This window comes from Gavialis gangeticus, unplaced genomic scaffold (assembly GCF_001723915.1).
Source record: "Gavialis gangeticus isolate Ggan-Ray unplaced genomic scaffold, GavGan_comp1, whole genome shotgun sequence".
Lineage (NCBI taxonomy): Eukaryota > Metazoa > Chordata > Crocodylia > Gavialidae > Gavialis > Gavialis gangeticus.
In genome coordinates, this window is record NW_017728993.1 from 44,262,509 (window position 1) to 44,275,536 (window position 13,028).

General features: G+C 37.8%; 1 protein-coding gene across 1 annotated transcript in view; it reads right to left on the reverse strand.

Annotated features, from left to right (window-relative positions):
- DPYD (dihydropyrimidine dehydrogenase) overlaps nt 1-13,028 on the reverse strand; it is an 865,232-nt gene that overhangs the window by 109,567 nt on the left and 742,637 nt on the right. The window contains exon 19 of the mRNA XM_019501664.1: nt 114-256. Within this exon, the coding sequence (XP_019357209.1) occupies nt 114-256 (143 nt within the window). The remainder of the gene's footprint in view (nt 1-113; nt 257-13,028) is intronic.

Sequence of the window (13,028 nt, forward strand, 5' to 3'; positions counted from 1 at the left end):
TTTTTTTTTTTTTTTTTTTTTTTTTTACTACTTTGAGGTGAAATCATAAGTTTTTAAGATACCTTACAGTTCAACAGATCATTGATCATAACTTTGTAAAGAAAAACAAGTACCTGTAGAACAGAAGCACCACTGTGGAGAAACTGCAGCCCACTCTCAGCAGAATCAATTCCTCCTGTTGCTAAGATGGGAAATCCTGGAAGAGCAGAAGCTATAGCAGACACTGCTCGGAGGGCTATGGGCCTAATAGCATTTCCTAAAGAAAATCAAAATACAGTGTTAGCCTTTCAAAATACTCTTGATACAAACTGCATGCCCATCATGGAATGGCACCTTTGTGCTGAGACAAAGCTCTAATATCACTGACAAATATCTAATACCAATATCCAAAAATATATTAATTTGTAAATTGGCATATATCTGCTTTCAAGTACTATTATTACCTACAAATGTGTTATCAATGTGGGTGTAATAATCCTAAAATTGTAGGCAGAAACACTTGCATATTTAACTAGATAAAACATAAAAGTTGGCTTGAACATTAAGGCATCTGTTTAAAACAAACAAGGAATAGCAGAATTTGAAACAGATAATTCCATACAATCACTGGTGACGTGTAGGGGGTGCACCCCCTGAGATTAGTGGTACACACCCTGACAGAAGTGCTGCTGACACTCCCAGCTGCGACTGCAGGTGGTTGCTGCTCGCCACCCCCACTTCTCGCTGCCAACATCACCGGTGGCATCTACAGGCAGTTGCCAATTGTCACTGGCCACCACCACTGCTGCAGGAGGCATCTGTGGGTGGTTGCCAATCACTGGTTGGAGCTTGCCACCCCCCACTCACCACTGACAGTGCCATGGCCACCTACAGGAATTCCTCACTTGCCGCTGCCGCACCCCAATGCCACCACCTGCAGGTGGTCACCACATCCCCCCAGTCTCCAGGGGCACACGTCATTCATACATACAATGCTTTATAGACACAGAGACCTATGTTTCTACAGAAAATATAACAGAGAGAGTGTAAACAGAGGTACTGTGCAAATAAGGAAAAGATTTGGTATTGATCCTCCTTATCACTTTTTTTACATCGTTTTTTGCAGTCATTGTCAAACTCCTTGTATAATTGTATTAACTGATCATGGTGAACCCATAGTCTGCAACTGTTCTTCTTTGGGACAAAGGGAGGCTGAAAAGAGCAGGGCAAGAGACAAAGGAACAGTTGGAAGCAGAAGAGGAGGAAGAATGAATGAATTATAGAAGTATAAAAAGAACCAAAAGAGGAAGGAAGCATGAAAAGGGCAGATGTTGCTATCTTCTCCTTACCTTACTTGTTAGATACTTGATCATTATCTTTATCTCACTCAGATAAAGAGTTGCCTTCCCTTACACCATTAAAGGTTATTTTTTGTCTTTCTATCCTTTTGTGCAATTATGTTAATAAGAGAAACTTTGTAGTTCATTAGATGGACTTTCAATCTGTTAAATGGACATTCTTCGGCTACGTTTCTTTTCAAAAGATAATTTTCTTTCTGAGGAATCCTACCCCATCATGCTCTTGCAAACACAAACTTCCTCTCTCACTCCACTGACTTCATCTGCAAGTAAAAATTGCAGCATAAGTATAACTACAGTCTGAGATGGCTGCTATTCTATGCAGGCTTCTAGGCATCTCCATGAAGGACCTAGTGGTATGCTGTCAGGAGAAAACCTCTGTCCTCTTCATTTATCTCCCAAGACCCCTCTGGTCTAGTTCACAGGGTGAAGGAGCAGACCTGCTCTGAACATCTATAGCCTGTCACAGTTTGTTTTAAATAGGAAAAGTAAGGCTTTCCCAAATAAGTTTTCATTTTTATAAAAGATCCCATTTGCCAATATAGTTTTTTCCCCACAAAAATTGAAATTTGGTATGTTTTAACCATTAAAATATTTTTTCTTCAGCTCACATTGCCTCCAGCAAAATGTCACCTCCCCCTAACATATCACTGATACAGGCAACAGTGGACTTCACAAACAGGCTGTCTGACAAGTCTGTCTCGTCGACACGTTACAGAATCAGCATCCAAATGCTCAGATAAGCTGTCTCTATTGACATCTGCTCCTGATTCAGCACATGAATTATCTTCTTGGGTTATGCCATCTTCAGCTGCCTCAGCATTGATGCCATCTCATTATTTACCTACTTTGACATTTCCTCCATCTTCAACAGCTGAACTCTGTTTCTCACATCCCATCAACACCTGGTCCAAAATCAGCATTCACACTGCCTGATAAGGCTGTGTCATCGACACCCAATTTTAAGACACCTTGGATGTTCTTGAATGTCTAAGTTAATGATCAGGACTGATGAAATGTTTTCTTCTATATATGGACATTAGTTTTGCACTTAAGTAACGCTTTGCTTCATGAAAAACATTTAAAAACAGAGAAGGGCTTGATATTTCCACCCTAAATACTTTCAGAAGCATGAACAAAAAGTTAAACCTAATGTACAGAAGAGTACTCTTCCAACACTAGTATGCTTCCTGGGAAACTGGAAGATGCTTTACCATAGTTGGAAATGTCAGTGAAAACTGTAAAACAGTTAGATAAGGATCATAGCAAAACAGAATCACAAAAAGAGCAAAAAGCTGGAAGAAAGCTTTGCAATGGGCACTAATGAATGGTCTGATATTTGTAGTCAGCTTAGCCAGATCAACTGAAATGAGATTAAGAGGAACAGAATGACTGTGTAAAATTACACGAGTGCTATCCAGTGTCCAGGAGCAAGTACCATTGCAGAGCTGATCTTCCAGCCTTATGACTCAGCACAGAATGATGGAATTGTGCCTATTATTTTCATACATTTGCTTATAAAATCGTCTAGATTCTAGAGCACATACATCTCATGAGACATGCTATACTATTAAAAAAAACAAAGTCATGCACTCATGAAATTCAAATAATTCAGTGTTTGGAAAGAGGCTGCAAATGAACATAAGAAATGCCATATCAGTTTTTAACCAGTGATCTATCTATTCTCATACACTGGTTCTGAAAGTGACCACTGAATAGATGCTTCAGGAAAAGCTTCAAACACTCAGAAGTAGGCCCATTAAGAAATATTTTGCCCATGAGGAAATTTCTTTCTAATTCACATCAGTTAAAGTCTGCCATATGCCTAGAGAAAGGAAGGCTTATATGCTTATCAATTTTTTAAAATCCAAATGAATCTCTTGATATTTTCACTTTCCAAATTGTTTTAAGCCCACCAAGCATTTGACTATAATGATATCTTGTGGCAATGAGTAGGGACCTACCTAAATTGTAGTTTTGTGCACTTCAGAGAAACTGTGAAAAACAGCATTCTCTGCGATCACCAGGGGATTGCAAATGGTTTCGATTTCCCATGAAATCAACCCAACCCCCCCCAAACCTGGTAGTGAAGGCACCCTCTGTCAATCAGTAGTGAGAGATGGGAGAAAAACAGCAGTAGTGATGTAGACTGAGTGAAGGCGCCCTCTATCAGTGGTGAGAGGTGGGGCTACCAGGGCCCCTCCGCCAATCAGTGGCGAGGCCACTGTGAAATTGGCTCTGCATGTGCTGAACAGGCCATGAAAAACCTGTTGTCTTGCCGTGACTTAGGTAAGTCCCTAGCAATGGCTTCTGCAAGATATTTTTTCATCAAAGCAGAAATATTTCCTTTTTATTTGTTTCAAATGCTTGCAAATAAATGCTCTTGTGAATGGTGGCATGTTGGGGAAAAGGAACAAGCAGTGTTTTGTTTAAGAGGCCTGCAGACTGAGGAAATCAGAAAAGTTTTCCTTTAAAGAAATCAATACCTTGACTTATGAAGATAATGACTGAATTGCAAATGATAGGAGTCAGTCTTAGTAGATCTGTAAATTTGGGAGACTTGAAGGACCCATTCCTTTCCTGGAGCTTAGGTACTCATTTTCAGTGAGTTACCAGTTGCACCATTATGCATATAACTGTGTAAATTTGAAGATCAGTAAAGCTAGGTATAATCAGGTGCAAGTTAGTAGGTATCCAGGTTGTAGCCAGATTGGTCTAGAGGAAAAAGCAATCAGGGCTCATGGTAGAGGTGATACTTTTTTATTAGACCAACAAGATTTTTGCAAAATAAAAATCTTTAATTGAAAGCTTTTGGGTACAAACACCCTTCATCAGGCATCAGAGAAAAGATTGTACAAGTTCTGCTGGGTAGAAATGAAAGTTCATATTTCATGGGATTTCACACAGGAGTCAATAGATGAAAGGCTCCTTTGGGCAGGAAGTTCTTAGCTGGTAAGGAGTCTCTCAGCTCTCTTGTGAGGCTCTGTTATGATGTAAATTACCCTGAACCAAGGCAGGAGCAGTATCTCAGGTTTCAGGTGGTCACAGTTGCTTCCTGCTTGGGAATTATAAAGATTTCATTTAAAAATCGACTAAAATTCTAGATCTTCCATATGTCAGGTATCCAGGTTGTAGCTGTATTGGTCTAGAGGAAAAGGTAATCAAGGCTCATGATAGAGGTGATATTTTTTATTAGACCAACAAGATTTTTTTGCAAAAAAATTATTTAATTGTAAGCTTTTGAGCACAAATACCCTTCATTAGGCATTGGTCTAAGGGTAAGGGTCTAAGGGTAGCCCATTCATCAAGAATTCATGTAAAGGAGAAAAAAGTCACATCAAGAAATCTTCTGATGATAAATAAATGGCTCTGATGATTCTCAGAAGTTTGACTGAGTGTCACTGGGATTCCAACATTTTTTTCCTTCATGCTCTGGAAATGCTGAAGGGTATAAAAGGAAACAAGAGGTACAATCATTTTCCTACTGACTTCATCATCTTTCTAAGCATTTTGGAAGCCTCCTCCAGTCTCAGAAAATCTGTGAGGCCTGAAATATAGTGCACTATTTTGAGTGACTTATTGTGGAAAAAAAACCACACTGTAGACTGAAATGCTGAAACACAGCTTCCAAGACTAGAGCAGGAAAAAAAAATCAATGACGTATTTGCAGGAGCAAAACAAATCAGCAAAGATGCTGACTTCACATTTTTAGGTGAATGCCAGAACAGCTGGAGAAAGATAACTGGTCCCATTACAGAAATGTATAATGGGGTCCAGTGAGGAAGGAAATATGGAAATGTTGAAGTGAAACACATTTAACTCCAGCTTTTTTTAAATTAAAGGTAAATTCAGGAATTTGTAAAATGTTGATATCAGATGTCCTCTACATCTGATATCATACAAGAAACTATGGTACCACCCAGCAAAGAATTTAAGAGCCCAGGGCTTCCATGAGACTACCCACAAGTTTAAAATTAAGCACATCTCTAAGTGCCTAGATGCACTGGGATAGGTAATTCCAATACCTCAGTACCAGTATCAAGGAAGTTGCTGGCATGATGCTCCTGTGATTGCAGAACTGCAGCTGCTATCTAGGGCTGGATGGAGTATGCCATATAATTGGCTGTAAAATAATGAATTACTAGACTTAATAACCAAAACCCATTTATCCAGGCCTCAAGCATGGGAACATGATTTGAACATAAAAGACAGAAATAGAAAAATATGTGGTGGAGATGACACTCTATTGCATGCTGAAAACTGCCTTTTTTTAGTATGCCATTAAGATGCAAAATGCATGCAATTATTTAAAGACACATAAAATGAAAAAATTATAAGATGCAAAAACTGCTGATTATTTTTGGTTGTAAATAAAAGGGATTCTAGTTTAATTTTTGCAAGGAGAAATCACAGGGCATTCAGGATTAAGAGGAATAAAAAGTCAGGGATATGTAGTGCAATAAAATTATACCAAGTGTCACAGACACTTGACATAGGTATAGACAGTAGTTGGTCCACCAAATTGCCTCCTTCCTTGTTTTTCAGCAAATAATTAGAATTAAGTGCATGCTTTGATAAGAATGACCAGATATCAAGAGACTGGTAGTTGTTATATCAGAGATGATCTTTGCTTTAAAATGTCTATTTTTCCTTGACAGAGGCAGGGAATTCTTAAGAGAAATTAATGTTCTTATTGAGACTTCACCAATCTAGGCCTTGGTGTCACTTTTCCTCTGTTAGTGCTCAATCCTGCAAAGTGTTAAGCAACTTCAGTGCGGAAGCTATGGAGAATGGAAAGTACCTGTCATCCCCAATGGCTGCTAAGCAGCTCAGCAGAATCAAACCCTTAAGGCCAGATGCAATGCCCTTTGAGCTTAAAGGAAGGGCTGGTATGCGGCATCCAGTTTGACTTGAAAGCTTGACAGTCCTGAATAAAATTGGCTCAGCTGTTCCTCATCCCAGCTACCCATTCACAGGAAGTGAAGGGAGAGAAGAAGATTCCTAAATCTCAGAATCATGGATACTGAGACTTCCCATTTACATTAAGGCCTCTTTAAACTATCCTGGCACCATAAAGGGGCCTTAAAGCATCCATTTAAGGGCCTGTTCCACTGCCAAAGCAGTTTTACAGGAGGCTTCTGGTAGACAAGCTTCAGGTTCATTGTTTTAAAATGATAAACCAAACAAATCATCTATTTTTTCACCACATAGTTCGAATCTTGAACTAGTATGTGTCCCTTCTTAAGTAAGCCACATACATCAAGCACAAAAACAGCCGTACAAGTAAAGTAAACTGTGTTTATGGTATAGTAGCTGGAAAAACTTGGAATTGGGTCATAATTATAACTGGAGTTCTATGTATGGTAACTTTTACTTTTAATTTATGTATCTTATCATAATTACACTGTGGGTATTCTTTATAAATTGAATTTCAGATTTGTACTACAAGTGATTAAACATTACAGAGAAAAATAAACTGATATTAAACATTCAAATCATTTGTAATTAACAACAATTAGAGATTGTGCAGTTTGAAAATGGAAAACACATATCTAACATCTTCTCTCTCTCTTTGTATATACATACATTCTAGCAAGAGAGTTGATGTTATTATCTTCAATACTAAAGCTATTAAACCAAAGTAATAAGAACAAACATAAGAGTCAGAACAGACAAAAAAAGGTGCAATGGGAATTTATCTAGAAAAGTTCACCATTCAGGTACTGTAAATAATCAGTTACTGTAAATAGAAACTGAATGAGAAAGTTTGGGGATTAAACAAAAAAGAAATAAAGAAAATGTAATCTGGCATCAAAAACACATTTTGCACATGTTTTTCCTGTATAATATTAATATTTAGAAACAACTCCATTCACACAATCCATATTGTTAAAATGCTCAGACAAACACACAAATGATAAACAAGTCCTTGCATCCTATTCATTGGCATAATTATTCTATATGTTCTTTCTCTCTCCCACCTGTAGGTGGCCACCATAAGCTACACTTATCAAATAACTCATTAGCAGGGTTTTCAATACTGTCATATCCAGATAATTAGCAATTTATTTAAATAACCAATTTCTGTGGAAATAATTGCCATGGAATGCCCTGAACCTACTTTTTATAAACTATAATAAAAGTGTTAAGATAATCCCTGACATTTGCAAATGCCATTAGTTCACCTTTCCTTTTGATAGTGCTATGGCATTATGTTTAAACAATTACCCGATAACGCAGCAGTTTAATGAAACAGTGCAGCAAGCACATCCTTCAAAATGGCCAGTGAATGCATTTATATGCAGAAGAAAATCCAGCTAACAGACACATTTGGAGAGAAAGATGATACACAGCTAGTGCAAAGTCCCAGAATGAAATCTATTAGTACCACATAACACTGGATGTACTAACAAACAGATGCACAGAACATCATGTTGAAGATGGATGTGAGCACTAGTTTAAAGGAATATTTCAAAATCTCTGATTTAGCAAGAAACCAGGAGAACATTTGTATTCAGTGGCACCTGTTTCCTTGAGAATTGGTTTGATCCATTGCTAATTTATATACTAATGGGCATTTACCAAAGTCACTAGTAAATTATTTACTGATCTTGAATCTTGTTAACAATCGATGATATTTTTTGTTCTTACAATTTAGCCCATATAACATTTTTGCAAATATTAGTTTCGCTAAAACAAAAAAAAGAAGGGATCCTGGGCATTTCTACCCAAAGCTTCTAATTATGTACATTTCCTGACTAAAGATTTAAGTAAATATTTGCATTTAGTTAAATCAGTTTGCATCTTACATTATCAGACATTTTGCCCCACCTACAAAACAACGGTTTCATGATATTTAGTTCTATGAATAATTTTTCAAGGGTAAAATCCCAGCCCCACCAAAGTTATTGGCAAAAGTTCCTCTGATTTCAACGAGGAAGACTTTAAAACTAGGATTACCATTTTACAGATATGGGCTAATGCCTGTGTCACTATGCTTACTCTGAAACTAGGGACTGGGTTGTGTGTTGATTAATGGCACCCCAGTCATTTTTATTTTCACTTAATGAACACAGCGGACAGCCATTGCATTCCAAAGTGGGTAAGTTACAGCCAGTAACTGGAACAGGAGTTCCAGTTTTGTTTGCTAGTTTTTTTTCCTTTTGTAGTGCTTCAAATGATTATTCAGTGAAACTGCTGCAGGATTTTACTATTCTCAGTTCATTTTATACCCGACTTTGAACACCAATTATTATTTTCCCCCAGTTTATCTTAAAGAAAGATACAGCATATGGTAGCATCAGTAACATTCAAAAGCAAAAACAAAAACTCCATTTTAGGTTTGCACTCCCCTTCTGCATTGCTAGAACTGATTATTTATAAAATTTCAGTTGTAAAGCTCATAAAATCACCAGAGTTCTTATTCAATAAATGTTTACTTGTCATAGGAGATTTCTTTACATTAAAAAATGTTGGATTCAGGAGAACAGGTAAAAAAGTTGTGCTTTTTTTTAACATGTAGATGTCAGTTACCCAAAGGACAAAAGCAGCCTCTACCCAGGGGCAGATTTTTACCAATATAAGATCTGAGAAGGGAGGCGGAAACAAGAAGGTTTCAAATTCTGGGCTCCTTGTACAAGTTAATTTGAGCTGGCTGAAAGAGCTGATCATTTTTTTTTTTACATAAAATCCTTTTTTGTTGAAAAATACCAATTTAATTAAAAGGTAATACTTTAGCTATTTTTTAATCTAGTTAATCAGAACTACTTAAGGCATATTTTCAGAAGTAATTGATATGTTAACTATTTTAGTTAGTTCATGTTGTGTTTCTAGTTTAGTATTTTGTTCCATGTTTCCCATTTCATTTTATTTAGAGTTTATTCATGTTTCCATTTTGGCATATTTTTGGACATCCTCCCCTTGTCACATGGTACCCTGGGTGTTCTCTAATTGCTTGAACACCAGTTGTTTCTGATTGGTTCAGTATTACCACCTAAAGTCATCTTGTCTTTGTGATTACGGGCAGTTAATGATCAATGGGAGTTTGATCAATGCCTGACAGCAGCCCTGAAGTAGACAAAGGCAGATTTCATCTTAGAAAACTAGGAAACTAGTTATCTTTTGGAGAGGATTCTCCTAGCACAGAAATCACATAATTTCTTTTGTAAAGATCTGTTACTCTGTGGTCCCTGACAGTTCTACTGTTTTGTGCGGCATGAAGTGATTTAACTCAATGACCAGAAACCCTGGCTCTACCCTCACACGCCATTTTGCAGGATTAAAAAAGGTACTATAAAGTAATCCCCCCAAAAGAAAAAGAGCTGCTGCCAGTTCAATCAGCAATATCAGTCTATTTCCCCATCTTCCAAAAAAAAAAAGAGTGGAGGGTGGGGGCAAGAGGGAAAGATCTCTGATGGACATGGTTTTAGAGGGCAAAACTAGTGTTCCACACCACATTTAACTCGACAGCACTGTCACTTGCTACTACCCTAATCCCCCTTCTTGCAAGAGGTAGATGGGCAAGCTTCTAGGTTGGGAAAGCGACTAAATATGATGCTGGGGATATTGCCATTTGCTGGCTGTACATATAATCAGTTTGAGCTCTGACCATAAAAGGGTGAGGGTCACTAGGTGTGATAAAACACTGAGACATAGTCACAAATCAAGCATGTGCTAAAAGGTCAGCTGAGAAGAACAAACGAGCATCAGATCCATACAGAGCACAGCTTGGCACCACCAGTGTAATGGAGGTCATTGGCTGCAGCTTGGTAGAAAACTCAGGGGCCACTCCTGGAGAGAAGGAGGAAACCATATGCACTGGATATCTTTGGAAGTTATGGAAAGATTTGAGAGGAGTTGTGAGAGGAAATGCACCTTGTTTTCCCACTCTTTCACTTGGTTTAATTCCAATATACAATTCCAACATTACAATACTGTGTAATGAGCTACTGCTTTTGCTATGAGCTTTGTTTACCATTACATTACCATTACACCCAAACTTTTCTTTCCCATTTAACATTATTTCAATCAAACAATACATACCAGCAGCTTGCTCAGCACCACATACAGTTTCTTTACTGTTACATGTGCTTTGTATTCACGGAAAAAAACTTCACACATGGAATTTGTACACATAGTATGTGTATATGTAGTGGAAATATACATCATACTCTCATGATTTCTGGAGTTGGCAATACTGTTATAGGGAAGGAAGGGTAGGAATATGGCTCTGGGTATGTGCAGGCATTCCTGGGACCCAGTCTACGATCATATGGCTTACTTTAAGTTACAGTTATCAGGAGATCCCAAATCTTCACGTATCCTTCACCCCTTAACAATTGACCCCAAAGCTCCATGCATATTCACTATTCTTCTACACTGACCCATCCATTCTGAAACCAACATTTGAGAGAGAAATTATGAAATACACACACACGTGTAGAAGAAAGAGCTAGGTTTTTCACTTTCCCAAAGTGTAGACTTCAAGAACAATGCCAAAAATCATGAGAGTTGGGAACACTGTTATAATAATATGGTAAAATATGAAGTTGACTCAAAATGCCTTGAAAACAAAACAAGGAGCTCAGTGGTTCTCAAATAGGTGTTTGGCATTTCAGTCAGCTGAACTGATGCGTTTAGTCTCTAACTTTCCTTTCAACATATTAACATAGCTGAGAAAATGCCATACAGTTCCTCCACACATTTATTTTTGTACCATTTTAACAAACACTTATCTAGGATGTCCACAAAATACATGGGAGAAAAACTCATAAAAGCACCAGAAGATGAAACAAATACAAACCAGAATGTTAGAAAGCTTAAAGAGGGTTTAATTGCCTCTTAATGTAGCCAGTCATCAGTTACTTCATTTTAAAGTTTACCTATTGCTACTGGTTCAGTGACTTTACATATTTAAAAGCATACTGATTCACCTAAGCAGGTGCGTGTGCAAAATATAAGTGACCCTATTGTGGATGAAGGAATTCTTTGCCATTGCAATAGTATAAATATATATACACTCAGTAGATAGAAACATTTCCATATTCACATATACATAAAACAGAGTGGATGACACGTCCCCTGATAAAACCTGTTATTTCAACACTTCATGTGAAAAGTGTTAAAATAAATGGCTCATCACATACAAAGTGTAAAAATAAATGTTTATTTCAACACTACGTGTATCATAATCATTTATTTCAACACTTTCTATTTCTTAAGACTCACACAATCAAGAGTAGGAGAGCTGATAGGTCTACCTAAGGTAGCTGAGGTGCACAGGTCTATGGAAGAAAGTGTGTATGACACAGAATGAGTAGGAAGCAGCTCAAAATCCAAGCAAAAGAAATAAGTGAAAAATACCTTTAATGAAAGTACATAGGAATCTCTACATGCTTGTATCACCAGTCAAGAAAGATCTAATGCCACACCAGAGCCACTTGTTTTATTGCTTTAGTTACTGAAATCTAGTGGCTTCTAACATGACATGCATTTGAAACTTATAGTTTCTGAATTAGATTCATGTTGAGATGTTTGAATTGAAACACTAAGTGAAGCCATACAAGTATGGATGCAAGTAAACCAAAACTGAAACAAGACTTATGTGTACGCTGAAATGGAAAAGGTCATATTCTCATAGATATAGTTATAAGCCAGGGCTCAAATTGTGGGACTATGAGAAAACTGCTGGGTTCCCACCTACTGAGTTGATTATTATTATTAGTAGTAGTAGTACCTTAGCTCCCCAGATTTGGGCTTTATTTTATTCTATTTACTTTAGGCTCCAGAATTATCTCAGGTGTGATAGCAGAAGCTTTGAAGCCAAAGGTTTTCTCAGCAGGGTAAATCAGCCTATATGAAACTCTGCTGCCACAGCTGGATTGATTCCAGAACCTGAGCCAGCTTGTTTTAGAGTTAGGTTGGGCATGTCTGCACTGCACTGTTCAGAACAGATATAGCTTCAGAGTGCTAAAGTGACAGCTGGTTCTTTTTCTGCTTTCATTCAGAAGTTCAGTGCAAAAGAACCAGTGCTCTCCTCTCCTCCTGCTGGCTGCTCAGACCTGTTGGGCCATCTCTGTTCCAAATGCAGAAAAACAGAGGCCACTGACTTGTCTCTAACTATACGATGTGCTTGGTGAGGAACCAATTTTTTTTTTGCAGAAGGGTCACTATAAATTGTGTCTGCATTAAAAATGCTGTCCCATAAAACTGCTGTCCCATAGCTCTAATTCTCTATCAATACAAATTAATAAGTAATACTACTAGAGATTTGCACTTTGAAGAATGAGAGTTAATTTCCAAGTCAGTCAGGACCCCACTGTTATGGGCTTGCAAATAAATCACCAATGCTAGGATCACATGGTGTCTTCTTCACAATAGATACATGAACTTTCTCGCTGTTCTCCCAGTCAGCAAAAAAAGTCTAGGATGCATCAGAGGCCCAGAAGGGAAAATATTAAGAGCTTTAAGAACAAAGTATACCTTCCATGTACTAAAAGCAATGCATCTTTATTAGACACGCATAATGCACTCAAACTCATTTTCTCTCTCTCTCTCACACACACACATACACAGGAGGCCTCAAATGCCTCTACACAAACGCTCATAGTATGGGAAACAAGCAGGAGGAACTCACCCTCCTGCTAGCTGACACCAACCCGGACATAGTGGGGATCACTGAAACGTGGTGGG